This window comes from Crocuta crocuta, unplaced genomic scaffold (assembly GCF_008692635.1).
Source record: "Crocuta crocuta isolate KB4526 unplaced genomic scaffold, BGI_CrCroc_1.0 scaffold183, whole genome shotgun sequence".
In the NCBI taxonomy this organism is placed as follows: domain Eukaryota; kingdom Metazoa; phylum Chordata; class Mammalia; order Carnivora; family Hyaenidae; genus Crocuta; species Crocuta crocuta.
In genome coordinates this window covers 819059-833508 of record NW_027529431.1, presented here as the reverse complement: position 1 = coordinate 833508, position 14450 = coordinate 819059, and the positions used below count along the sequence as shown (strand labels likewise).

Genomic DNA, 14450 nt, shown 5'->3' with positions numbered 1-14450 from the left:
TTATTTTCCTTCAATATGCCAAGAGGTTTTTAAAGTCCAAAAAATACATAGTTACTAAACCAGATATATTTTTTTAAAAAGAGTCACAAAGAGAAAAAAAAAACCTTTATTTTGTATATTTTGAATACATTTGGAAATCAGTATTTAAAATGATTCAAATGCTCTGAAAAGATATCTCTTGAAAATCAAATAGAATAACCATAGAGGAAGCAATGCATGCGGCAGTTGTAAAGTGGGTAATTTATCTCTTAGAGAAAAGGCTTCAACTTATATCATGCTGAGCCTGCCAAGCAGAGGACTATTTGGAATGGTATTTTCAGGGCAAACAGTGTTTCATTAAGAAGTAGGTCGGAAGTAGCTTTGTCATTTAAATATTCCAAATTAAACATTTCCATAACATTTTCAAATAAAAAATGAATCCAATTGCAGCAATTTTACCATTTCAAACAATAGACAGGCTATTGAATTCCTGTTAGAATCTTCAGAAGGAAGAATCTGTGTTATTCCACAATGTAATTTGCATAAAAATGTAACAATGACATTGATGTTTATAAAGAGCATCAAATGATGTCAAAACACAATACAGTTTTGTGATGGCTCTTCTTTCTTTAATAAAACACATTTGATTCCCAATTATTATTTATAACATGCAGCTTCCTTCTGTGAAGATAGCACTCAAACCAATTAAGAGCATTTCTTTCAGCCATATACACTGGAGTTTTGCAAACAACAAAATGAGTCCACTGAGGAAAAGACTTAAAGAGTTATAAACAAAGCTGATGTAGAAAGAATGTTTTAAAGGACAAAAACTAAGTCATTAAGCACTCTGAGTGTTGCTATAATGATGAAATACAAGCATAAATCTAAGGAGTGAATCCTTCAGCCTGCTTTGAAATCATTTGCATACATTGGAATATTGATGCACTGTCTAGCTGATCCCATGTATCCATCTTTGTGTTTTTCCTAACTTCCATCTCCCATTTCTCCAGCAGTTACGGTACTCATCTAAAGAAAGAGCAGAGGTTTTTTGTTGTTTTTTTTTTTATTCTTCCTATTTTTGTGTTTGAGTGTTTAATAAGTGAAAGTTATTTCTTCTTACATCTAAAGTTTTGTGGTAAGACTAAAATTTTATGTTTTCATTATAACTGCACAAAAGAAATCTGAAACTCGCTATATTGTCATTGAGAACATTTTTAAACTTTAAAAACATCAGCCTTTGTGTGTGTGTGTGTGTGTTGTGTATACGAGAGAGAGAGAAGAGAGAGAGAAAAAGAGATGAAACATAAGCAGGGGTGGGCACAAGGAGAGGGAGAATGAATCTTGAGCAGAATCCATGCTCAAAGTAGGGCCCAATAAGGGGCTTGATCTCATGACCATGAGATTGTGACCTGAACAGAAATCAAGAGTCAGGCATTTAACTGACTGAGCCATCTAGGCACCCCAGCACCCCATCATCAGCCTTAAACATAATATATGTTACTGGGCCTTATATGAGTTCTTTTACCTCTGTTTACTCATTCTTCTTAAGATTAGGAGAAGATGAATATTTAACAAGCCATTAAAATCTTCCAAAGCTCTTAAGTCCTATGTTTGCTCACCTGTCCTGGTCTGGCATTTTCACATACAAAAGTGTCATAGAACACAGCAAATTGCGGGGCATTGTCATTAACATCCAAAATTCTCACAAAAACAGCCACGCGAGTCATCTCTTTGGGATTGTCTAGAAAAGAGAAAGGAAAAATTTGTTTAGGAAGACACATTTGTGCACCAGATTTAATTTATACAAGCATCTTGTGGATATTAAGTGCTCACATAAAAATAAACATCGCGTTCATTCTACTAACATAATGAGCAAATGCAATAAAGAAAATTACTACAGAGCCTAATTAAGTAGTCATAAATTCAGTTATTATTGGCCTCAAGAGTACTACTATTATTTTGGAAAATCTTCTCAAAAGCAAAATCCAGCATAAATGAGTTCATATTGTACTTGTGTCCTTACTGTCCAAAATATGTAAAATAAGAACAAATAGTTATTAAATCTTTGTCATACAGTATTATATTAAGCTTCAGCAAGTTTTTGGTTGAAGAAATAATTTTAAATAAATTATTAACTAGTCCATAGTCACAAGCTTATAAGTAGTAGTTTTTATATTACAACTTACCCTTCTGACTACTTTAATCACTAAAATGTATTCCAACAGCTACTCTCAATTCCTCTTTTGGAAATTTTAACATATAGCTACCAATTTTACAAGTTGGATAGAAATTTAAATTAAACATAAGCATTTGAACTTTTCATTAATTGTTATTGATGTTATTTTAACAATCCAGGCTGAATTTTGTGAAATAAAATTAGTTTGATAGTAACATATAGTAGAATAATGTTTTATTTTTTCCTACAAATGCTAAAATCAAGAGTATCAAAATGTTCACATAAAAATATGCATTAAAAATGTTTAGATTTGTAAATGGAATTTTAAAATATTAATATCTATTGGGGTGCCTGGGTGCCTCAGTTGGTTAAACATCAGACTTGGGCTCAGGTCATGATCTCACAGTTCGTGGGTTCAAGCCCCGCATCAGGGTCTGTGCTAACAGCTCAGAGCCTGGAGCCCGCTTCGGATTCTGTGTCTCTCTCTCTTTCTTCACACCTCCTGCCCGTGCTCTGTGTCTCTTGAAAATAAATAAATAAACATTAAAAATATTAATGTCTATTTATAAACATGAGGTAACAGCATAGCCTGGGGTAACAAACTTTTATTAATCATAATCGCATTATTTCCACGATGGGTTTTTCTAGGCATGTGTACTGATACCTAAGAGTGTTTTGACATCTTAAATTCAAGTTCAATTTATCAGCCTTTGTGATATCAAAATCTTAGTCTTTGGATACAGTTCAATTTCTACATAGACTTCAGCAAAGTCAAACTGAAGATCAATATAAAAAAAAACCAAAGGAAGTAATTAGCTAAAAACAAAGAAAAACAGGGGTCTAAGAAAGATAGTGGAGGAGAATGAAGGGTCTCAGCTTAGATTGTCTTGTCCTTGAAATGCACCTAGATCAGTACCAAACCATTTTACACACCTAGGAAACTGATCTGAGGATTAACGCAACAATCTGCATAACTTGAGCCACAGTACTCAGCAGGTACACAGTGCGGAAACGTGAACTGGGGAGAGAGAAGCTGCAGAGGGCAAGGAGCTGTTTTTGCAGAGAAAGAATAGAGAAAGGGAGAGAGTGCTTTGGGTGAGTGCTTTCGTGCAAGAAAAGTACTCCCCCAAAAGGAGAGAAAGAAAGAGTGAAAACACACAGAAGACTGAACAAGAATTCTGTTCCCAAAATCCACTAACGGGGAGAAAGGAAAGAGTTTCAATATCGTTAGGATTATATACACAGGGGAGCACAGAGTCTGAAATTCTAGAGCTCAGTTCCTGGTGGTGCTCTGCTGAGGAAGTAGGGAGAATACCTAGCAGCAGGCAGCAGAGTCCGAGAGGTCCATGGGCCACAGGGGCGAAGCGGTTCTCCTAGAGAGCATTTGGTAGAGGCCAATAGGCCTCCCCAGGGTCAAAGGTCCCAGCAGACCCCGGGGAGCAGCCACATTTACTGTTATTGGGACAAAGACATTATAGTGTAGTGAAACCTGGCACTAGCTCTGTGTTGTGATTGTCACACTCTCTGAACTTCTGCCACCGTGCAATTACACAAAGATTTTCTGAGGTAACCAGGCACCTGGCTATTGCTCAGTGAGACCCTTTCCCAGAGAGATGGCATGGGTCCAAGCCACTGGGGTATCTGCAGAGATGGGTGTTGAAACACAGCCCCACCTGCGACAAAACTCTGCAGGGAGGTGCTGCCTGGCAGGCTGATGCTTGGATACGGACAGGGTAGAGGCAGGGAGTGACAGGCCTGAGACAAAGAAGGGGTTCTTGAATGTCAGTGAGAGCATGAGGTTCCTGTGACAGAGACTAGGAAGCTGGGTGAAGCCAGTTCCAACTCTCCGGCACACACGCATGCGCGGGCATCCAACCCAGTAAACTAAGTAGCACCACAGGACAATGGAGCCATTACGCCAAGCCCCGCCCAAGTGTGCACTCCAAGCACAATGCCTTGACAACCAGCACAAGTCTCTCCCTCTGCTCAGTGTATGGACTCTATAGAGTGCTTCATAGTCTGAACTCCAGGGGACACTGAATCCAACTTCATTCGGGTTTCATTCCGTTTGCTAGTTCATTCATTTATTCATTTTTGTTTATTTGTTTTTGTTTTGCATCTGTCTTTGTTGAAATTGTTTTTTTTTCTCTTTTCTTTTTCTTGGATACAGAAAGAGATAAATTTATTTTTTATTTTCTTTTTAAAAAATATTATTTATTGTTTTCATTATTTTACTATGTTTTTTGTAGATTTTTATTCTATTTCATTTTTTATTTCATTTTGTTATATTTTATTATATATATATTTTAATATTTAAAGCTATTCTTACTCTTTCTTTCTTTACCTTTTTTCTCTATTCTACCAAGTTTCTTTCAACAAGCAGAGCAAAACATACCTAGAGTCTAGCTACTTTATTTGACTTTTTTGTTTTGTTTTTAATTTTTAATTTATTTTGTTTTATTAATTAATTTTCTTTCTCCAAAATGACAATGAAGGAATTCACCCCAAAAGAATGGACAGGAAGAAATGACAACCAGGGGCTTATGCAACACATATGTAAGGAAGATATTTGCAGTAAACTCAGAACCACAATAGTAAGAATATTAGCTAGCTGGGGCTGAAAAAAAGCATAGACTCCCTTTCCGCGGAGATAAAAGAAGTAACTAGTCAGGACAAAATTAAAAACGTCATAACTGAGATGTAATCTCTAATAGATGACACAATGAAAAGGATGCACAAAGCAGAGCAGTGAATCAGTGATATAGAAGACAAAATTATGGAGAACAATGAAGCAGGAAAAAAGACGGAAACAAAGACAAAAAAGCACAATAACAGACTTGGAGAACACAGTGACCTATTAAAAAGTATAAAATCCAAATCCTAGGAGTTTCAGAAGATGAAGAGAGAGAAACAAGGGCAGAAGGTTTATGTGAGCAAATTATAGCAGAAAATTTTCCTATCTGGGGAAGGACATAGACATCAAAATCCAGGAAGCACAAAGAACTCCCATTATATTCAACAAAAAAGACCATCACCAAAGCATATCATAGTCAAATTCACAAAATACACAGACAATGAAAAATTATGAAAGCACCAAGGGAAAAAAGTCCTTAATGTATAAGGGAAAACGGATCACGTTTGCAGCAGACCTATTCACAGAAACTTGGTAGGTCAGAAAGAAGTGGCAGAATATATACAATGTGCTAAATCTGAAAAATATGCAGCCAAGAATTCTTTATCCAGCAAGACTGTCATTCAAAATAGGAGAGAAAAAGAGCTTCCCAGACAAATAAAAACGAAAGGAGTTCATAACTACTAAACCATTCCTGTAAAAAATTTTAAGGGTGATTCTTTGATGGGAGAAAAGATGAAACAAAACAAAAAGGCACAAAAGCAACAAAGACTGGAAGGGACCAGAGAACATCACCAGAAACTCCAACTCTACAGGCAGCATAACGACACTAAGTTCATATCTTTCCATACCCACTTTTAAATGTCAGTAGGCTAAAAGTACCAATCAAAAGACATAGGGTATCAGAATGGATGAGAAAGTAAGACTCATCTAGATGCTGCTTACAAGAGACCCATTTTAGACATAAAGACACCTGCAGATTGAAAGTAAGGGGATGGAGAACCATCTCTCATGCTAATGGTCACCAAAAGAAAGCTGGAGTAGCCATAGTTATAGCAAACAAACCAGATTTTAAAATAAAGACGGTAGCAAGAGATAAGTAAGGGCATTATATCATAATTATGGGGTCTATCCACCAAGAATATCTAACAACTGTAAACATTTATGAGACCAACGTGAAACACACAAATATATGAATAAATCAATCACAAACATACACAAACTCATTGAAAATAATACCATAATATTGGGGACTTCAACACCTCACTTACAGCAATGAACAAATCATGTAAACAGAAAATCAACAAGAAAACAATGGCTGTGAATGACACAGTGGACTGGATGGACTTAACACATTTATTCAGAACATTTCATCCTGAAGCAGCAGAATACACAGTCTTCTCGAGTGCACATGGAACATTCTCCAGAACAGATCACATACTAGGATACAAATCATCTCTCAACAAATACAAAAAGATCTAGATCATAGGGTGCATATTTTCAGACCACAATGCTATGAAACTCGAAATCAACCACAAGAAAAAATGTGGAAAGACAACAAATATTTGGAGACTAAAGAACATTCTACTAAATAATGAATGAGCTAACCAAGAAGTTAAAAAGGAAATTAAAAAGTACGTGGAAGAAAATGAAAATGAAAACACAGCGGTCCTACACCTCTAGGATGCAGGAAAGGTGGTCATAAGAGGGAAGTATATAGCAATCCAGGCCTTCCTAAAGAAAGAAGAAAGTTCTNGGGAAATAAAGATTAGAGCAGAAATAAATGATATTAACAACAACAGTGGAACAGATCAATGGAACCAGGAGCTGGTTCTTTGAAAGAACTAACAAAATTGATAAACCCCTGGCCAGATTGATAAAAAGGAAAGGACCCAAATCAATAAAATCATGAATGAAAGAAGAGAGACCGCAACCAATACTTTAGAAATACAAACAATAATAAGAGAATATTATGAGCAATTATATGCCAACAAATTGGGCAATCTGGAAGAAATGGACAGATTCCTAGAAATATGTAAACTACCAAAACTGAAACAAGGAGAAATAAAAATTTTAACAGACCCATAACCAGTAAAGGAATCAAATTAGTCATAAAAAAATCTCCCAAAAAACAAAATTGCATGGCCGTATGGCTTTCCAGAGGAATTCTACCAAACATTTAAAGAAGAGTTAACACCTATTCTTTTGAAACTGTTCCAAAAATAGAAATGGAAGGAAAACTTCCAAACTCATTCAATGAAGCTAGCATTACCTTGAAACCAAAACAAAGACCCTACCAAAAAGGAGGGCTACAGATCAATTTCCCTTATGAATATGGATGCAAAACAACAAGACACTAAAAAAACTGGATCCAACAATATATTAAAAGAATTATTCCCCACAATCAAGTGGGATTTATTCCTCGGATGCAGGGCTGGTTCAATATCTGCAAATCAATCAATGTCATACATCATTAATAAAAGAAAAGATAAGCACCACATAATCTTTTCTTAGATGCAGAGAAAGCATTTGACAAAATACAGCATCCTTTCTTGATAAACACACTCAAGAAAGTACAGATAGAATGATCATACCTCAATATCGCAAAAGCCATATACAAAAGACCCACTGCTAATATTATCCTCAATGCGGAAAAACTGAGAGTTTTCCCCCTAAGAACAGAAAGATGAAAAGGATGTCTACTCTCACCACTGTTATTCAATATAGTGTTGGAAGTTCTAGCCTCAGCAATTAGACAACACGAAGAAAATAAAAGCCATCCTGTGGCTGGGTGGCTCAGTCAGTTAAAAGTCCAACTTTGGCTGAGGTCATGATCTTGCAGTCTGTGAATTCAGACAGCTCAGAGCCCCAGAGCCTGCTTTGGATTCTGTGTCTCCCTATTTCTCTGCCCTTCTGCTGCTTACACTCTCTCTCTCTCCCTCTTTCTCTCTCAAAAATAAATAAATATTAAAATTTTTAAAAAGGCATCCAAATTGGCAAGGAAGAAGTCAAATTTTTAGTCTTTGCAGATGACATGATACTCTATGTGAAGAACTCAAAAGACTCCACCAAAAAAACCCCTGCTAGACCTGATCCACAAATTCAGCAAAATCACAGGATATAAAATCAGTATACAGATATCAGTTGAATTTCTAGACACCAATAATGAAGCAGCAGAAAGAGAAATCAAGGAATCGATCCCATTTACAATTACACCAAAACCTACAAAATGCTGAGGAATAAACCTAATCAAAGAGGTGAAAAATCTGTACACTGAAAATTGTAGAAAGTTTATGAAAGAAATTGAAGAAGACACACAAAAAAGGAAAAAAAATTCCATGCTCATGGATTGGAAGATCAAATATTGTTAAAATGTTGATACTAACCAAAGTAATCTACATATTCAATGCAATCCCTATCAAAATAACACCAGCCTTCTTTACACAGCTAGAACAAACAACCTTAAAATTTGTATGGAACCAGAATAGACCCTATTGAGTAGCCAAAATAATGCTGAAAAAGCAAACTAAATCTGGAGGAATCACGATTCTGGACTTCAAGCTTTACTACAAAGCTGTATTCATCAAGACAATAAAGTTCTGGCACAAAAACAGACACATAGATCAATGGAACATAATAGAGAACCCAGGAATGGACCCACAAATATATGGCCAACTAATCTTTGACAAAGTAGGAAAGAATATCCAATGGAAAAATGACTATCTCTTCAGCAAATGCTGTTGGGAAAACTGTATAGTGACATGTAGAAGAATGAACCTGGACAAACTTCTTATACCATACACTGAAACAAACTCAAAATGGATGAAAGATCTAAACACGAAACAGGAATCCATTAACATCCTAGAAGAGAAAATAGGCAACAACCTCTTTGACCTTGGCTGCAGGAACTTCTCACTTTTCCAAAGAAGACATCCAGATGGCTAACAGACACATGAAAAAATGCTCAACATCACTCATCATCAGGAAAATACAAATCAAAACCACAATGAGATACCACCTCACACCTGTCAAAATGCTAAAATTAACAATTCAGGCCAACAACAGATGTTGGCAATAATGTGGAGGACTAGGATCCCTTTTGCACTGGTGGTGGGAATGCAAAATGGCTTAGCTACTCTGAAATGCAATATGGAAGTTCCTCAAAAAACTTAAAAATAGAACTACTCTGTGACCCAGCAATTACACCAGTATGTATTTATCCAAAGGATGCAGGAGTGTTGTTTCAAAGGGGCACACACAGCCCAATGTTTACTAGTAACAATATTGACAATAACCAAAGTATGGAAAGATCCCAAATGTCAATCAGCTGATGAATGTATAACGAAGAGGTGGTATATGTATACAATGGAATATTACTCAGCTATCAAAAAGAATCAAATCTTACCATTTGTAACAACGTGGATGGAACTAGAGTGTATTATGCTAAGCAAAATAAGTCAGTCAGAGAAAGACAAATAGCATATGACTTCACTCATATGTGGAATTTAATATACAAACCAGATGAAATAAGGGAAGAAAAGCAAAATAATATAAAAACAGAGGATGAGAAAAACCATAAGAGACTCTTAAATACAGAGAACAAACTGAGGGTTGCTGGCGGGGTGTTGGATTGGGGGATGGGCTAAATAGTGATGGGCATTAAGGAGGACACTTGTTGGGACGAGTACTGGGTGTTATACGTAAGTGATGCATCATTAAACTCTCTTCCTGAAGTCATTATTACACTATATGTTAACTAATGTGGATGTAAATTAAAAATAATAATAAATAAATAAATCAAAAAAATAAAAACAAAGCAAAACAAAAAATAACAGATGGGGTGAAGGACAGTAGCAATGTTATTAAATGGCCTCTACCAACAGGGTTTATGGGTATTATTATTTGCCTTTGTGAAATTTACCTAACTTTCTAATTTTATCTAAATGATTTTCAAAACCAAGAGAAAAATTATTGTCATTTCTAGATAGGATGTATATTACCATTCAAAAGAATTTACTTCTCCTTTCTTTCCACGTAATCATAATGTTACTAAAATAATGAAATCAGCACTTTTAAAAATAATGCTTAAGAACTGATTACTCAGCAGGGACATTTACAAGGTTGAAGTCATATGAAGGAAGGAAGAAAGTTCTAAATCCAGGTGAAGTTTATTTATCTATCTTTCTTTTCTCAAGGGAAACTTTAAAAGGCATCCTCTCTTTAACACTCTTTTCCAGTCTTACTCAGCCTTTGTAACCATATGTATTCCATTCTTAGGTTCTGATTTCATATTTACCAGTGCATTGCTGCCTATTATGCACTTCTTAGTGTGTCAGGTGGTTACAGAGTTCAGACCCTGGAGTAGATTCCCAGATTCACCACTGATTTGTTGTATGACTGGCCAATTTACTCCGTCTCTCTAATGCCTCAATTTACTCAGTGTAAATCAAAATAGAACTTCTAATCTATGGAGTTACTTGAAAAATTAGGTGAGTTAATGCATGAAACTATAAAAAACTACTATCAAAGTATTACTTTGTTGGTTAAGTGCTCAAAACGTGTTGACTATTATTTTTAAAATCATCCTTATTATCGCCATGATACCTTTTTCATTTTCTTACATGACTTGAAAGCTTATGCTATCTTATTCCACACAAAGCATTCACACAATAAAAATGTGTTAACTGGTTTTCCTACAGTTCATACGGGTCTGAAGAGGACTACGTGTGTGGAGAAGTGGAGAGAGGAGAAAAGAAAAAAAAGAACAGTCTATTCCACTCTTTTCCTACCTCCCCTAGTCCTAAACAATTTGCAAACAGCCAGAGTTCACCTATGAAGTGTTCACCTACAGAGAATCCTTAACCTACCTAGTGTTATTTGTTGCTGTGGGGAGGAGTGGGAAGGTATGATTCTTCCACATTTTCTAGTATGTGCTTTTTCATCTACTTAAATAGTGGACATAAGCAAAATATTTTCTTTCAATATAGAGCCCTGACATAAAAATAACTTGCTGGTAGCAATTCACTTTCTAACTACGCTGAAGAAGCCAAGAGAGGCAGAAAAGTTTCAGATCTAAAAAAACTGCATTGTTAGTCCTTTGCCTGACACAATATGAAGATTCTTCAGCTTCTTTACAAATAATTCAAGTCTCTTCAAATCAAAAGCTAAATCCACAGGGATAAATGTGCTTATCAAGCATCAGGCCTAGAGTCACCTATTCAAACAACAGTGCTTGCACTAATCTTTTTACAGATAGATGTTGCAGCTTATGTACAAATAAAAACAAAGCATTCTAAGAGTCATCGTGCAGAATGGTAGCTGGCATATGCTTACCACCTGAGTCTCTCTCAGGGCCAACCAGGCACACTCCACCGTAGCAGGAATGTGTCAGCAATAAAGGATCTTAAAATGTGAGAGCATTCTTATGTATTCAGTAGGCTTTTCCATTATCCAAGAAAAGGAAAGCTTAAATAATTATCTAGAAATCCAAGGCTTTAGAAAGATGTGTCTTTTCTACCTGTTCAGGGCAAGAATTTCTACTGTCAAGGAACTAGGTATAGATAATGGAGTTCTTTGGCCATGAACTTTGCCCTCCTGTTCTCAGAATGTATTGCAATGATTATCGTCAAATTTTCAGATGTGGGCAGAGGAACTCATTAGTTTCTACAACCAATTTCTACAGCCCAAGTGTGACCTTAATTTTAGGCTTTTTATTCTCCAAATAGCATTTAAAAATATTTTTTGAAGAAGAAAAAGAAGTTTTTTCACGGTATAGGGCACTAAATAATTACCTGGAGCAGTACTTGCTGTATGATGTGCTACACTGCTGTGGAATGTAGAATTAAACTGTTAGAGGCAGGGCCGGAAAACGTCTTGGTAAGAAGTCCATTTAAACATCATTCTGTCCTGCTTAGGGCTTGGTGTAATGCACACTTACCACAAACCCAGTGCTTAAAATCTAGGAAAAACAATTTCCTATATATGCTGTTTCCCTCTCTCCCTTATCCCTTTAATACCCAGAACAGCATAATGGGCCCCTGACTGCTTGTGGCTTGGCAGGTAGGCATTCCCAGCAGCTACTCCATAAATTGATTTCACTTAAGGGCAAAAAATAGGTTTAGTTCTTAAAAAGAAGAACATAATTGGCTTTGCTTTTTACAGAATCGTAATTATTTCAACTAGCTTTAGAAGTTAAATTTCTCAAAGTACCTGAAATGGAAAATGCAATTCCTAACTCGTTAGGCTTAAAATTGGATCTTGAATCAAGGAAGAGAGCACAAACAATCATGATTCTGGAATGATTAGATTGGACTCTGTCAGGCACATGGCACCATGGTAATATGGAGATAGATAATAGAAATAAAAAGCTTTCCTGAATAGAAAAACTCAAAGAAAAAAATTCTTCAGTTAGCCTTAAATGGCAGAGCCATTTATATCTCAGTATGGAAAAACTGGGTCATTTGGATGGTGGAGTTAATCTGTATTTCAGAGCCAGATTTAAGGACAAAGCTAAGTCTACTATTTTATCTTGACTGAATTCATTGTTAATGATCTGTCCAGCCTAGTTTCATCCTTCTGAGACTTTTGCCAATTTTTCCCCAAAGCTCTGCCTTCCAAATCCTGGAATGGTGGCTTCAGATAACTTGACTTTGATATGTATTTGTGGATTCGGCTTAGTATTTCAGATTTGGAATTTATAGGCTTAGTTTTTCTCCATGATTTAGTCACTAATTACTGCTTCTTTTTGAAACAGTTAAAGAGCAGATCTATCCATGTAAATCACATTACAGGAATTAGAACCCATGAACGAGTCTGAGTGAGTGGACAAAGTCGGCTTCACAGGCATATGCAATTGCACAGGACCTTCCTCTCAAAAGGGCCCCACACTGATTTTAAGGCTCTGTTGTTGCCTTAAACATCTTAATCACTTTTTAACAAGAAATATGACACTTTTATTTTATAATGGGCTCCAAAAATTACGTAGCAGGTCATTTGCATGGGCAAGAACCTTTGCAATTAGAGAGAGATAGGATTTTGAGTTCTGGCTCTGCCTGTTATTACTCGAATGAAATTTTGTACATTAGGTAGAGAATTAAATATTGGATCTAGAAACAGAACGGCTAGTTTTAAATCTTAGTCTTACTACTTCTGGTATTGTGGCTTTGGGCAAGGGACCAAAACCCCTTGGAGCTCCTTCTCCAGTATATAACATCAATAAAAATATGAGTAGGAGAAAATTAATATAAAATTCTTAGAATAATACCTGGCACAGAGTGCTTAATGTTAGCTATTATTACTGATATCTTCCTTTCCTCCTTTGTAAAAAGGGAAGTAATAATACCTACCTACATGTATGTTGTTAAATGGTACACACCTGGGGCACCTGGGTGGCTCAGTCAGTTAAGCGGCCAATTTTGGCTCCGGTCATGATCTCATGGTTCCTGAGTTTAAGTCCCCTGTTGGGCTCTGTGATGACGGCTCAGAGCCTAGAACCTGCGTCAGATTCTGTGCTTCCCTCTCTCTCTCCCCTTTCCTTGCACTCACTGTCTCTCTGTCTCTCTCAAAATGAAATAAACATAATAAAATTTTTATTTTACCAATATTTACCATCGATTTCAATTTAGTGTCCATGCAATAAATGTAATGCATTTATTTTTCCCCAAAAGAGGATATCTTTGCTGCCCAATTCTAGATAATTTTTATTAGTCAACATTAAATGTTGATTTGGGATACCTGTAGTGATGCCTCAGTATACACAGAAATCATTGAAAAGAATTAAAGGTGCTGAAAGCTTTTTATAAACTTAGATTAAAATTACAATTCATGTATATAATGAGAAGGAATTCTTTTAAAAATATTTTTTAATATTTATTTTTGAGAGAGACAGAGTGTGAGTGGGGGAGGGGCAGAGAGAGAGAGACACACACACAGAATCTGACATGGGGCTCAAATCCATGAACCCTGAGATCATGACCTGAGATGAAGTCGGATGCTTAACCAACTGAGCCACCCAGACGCCCCAGAAGGAATTGTTTTTAAAATGAAACAAAATCTAAAACTATATGTTAAATATTACACACATAAAAGTCATCTTACTGATTTCAGCAGCTATAACAGTAAGATTGTGCCATTGAGATAGTTCACGGTCAAGTGGCTTTGAAGTATAAAGGGATCCATTTCCAGAATGTATGTTAAAGATCCTGTCAAGGTCAGTATGGCGATCCAAGGAAAATCTGAACATAGAAAGCAAAGAAAAATACATGCAGTATTATTGGTTTGTAGGAGGAAATGGTGTAATGCAAACACACACACAGTATCATATAATAATTTCATAAAAGTGCATAGTACTGATATAGAATGAAGACTATTTCATTGATTTATCTCACACACACACACATTCCCATCTCTACCTCCCTCCTCTTGGGAAGGCAAGAGCTGCCACTTATTGGTCTTCTGAATACTTGTGTTATTAAATCACTACCTATTGCCATATTCAACTGAACGTGGAGCACTTTTTCTACAAATAGTTGGCATTACAGGTGGTTACAACACCAACTGATTTTAACTAGTAGTTGTGAATTCTGTTAAGGAATTACCATAAGGATGTAATGCAAAAAAAAAAAAAAAAAAAAAAAAAAAAAAAAAAAAAAAAAAACATTCCCA

The 14450-nt window shown here is 36.0% G+C and overlaps 1 protein-coding gene across 1 annotated transcript in view; it reads right to left on the bottom strand.

Moving 5' to 3' along the window:
* Positions 1-14450, bottom strand: part of CDH10 (cadherin 10) — a 197871-nt gene that overhangs the window by 13744 nt on the left and 169677 nt on the right. The window contains exons 8-9 of the mRNA XM_077759571.1: positions 13884-14020; positions 1599-1720 (exon numbers count right to left, since the gene is read on the bottom strand). Of these exons, the coding sequence (XP_077615697.1) occupies positions 1599-1720; positions 13884-14020 (259 nt within the window). The remainder of the gene's footprint in view (positions 1-1598; positions 1721-13883; positions 14021-14450) is intronic.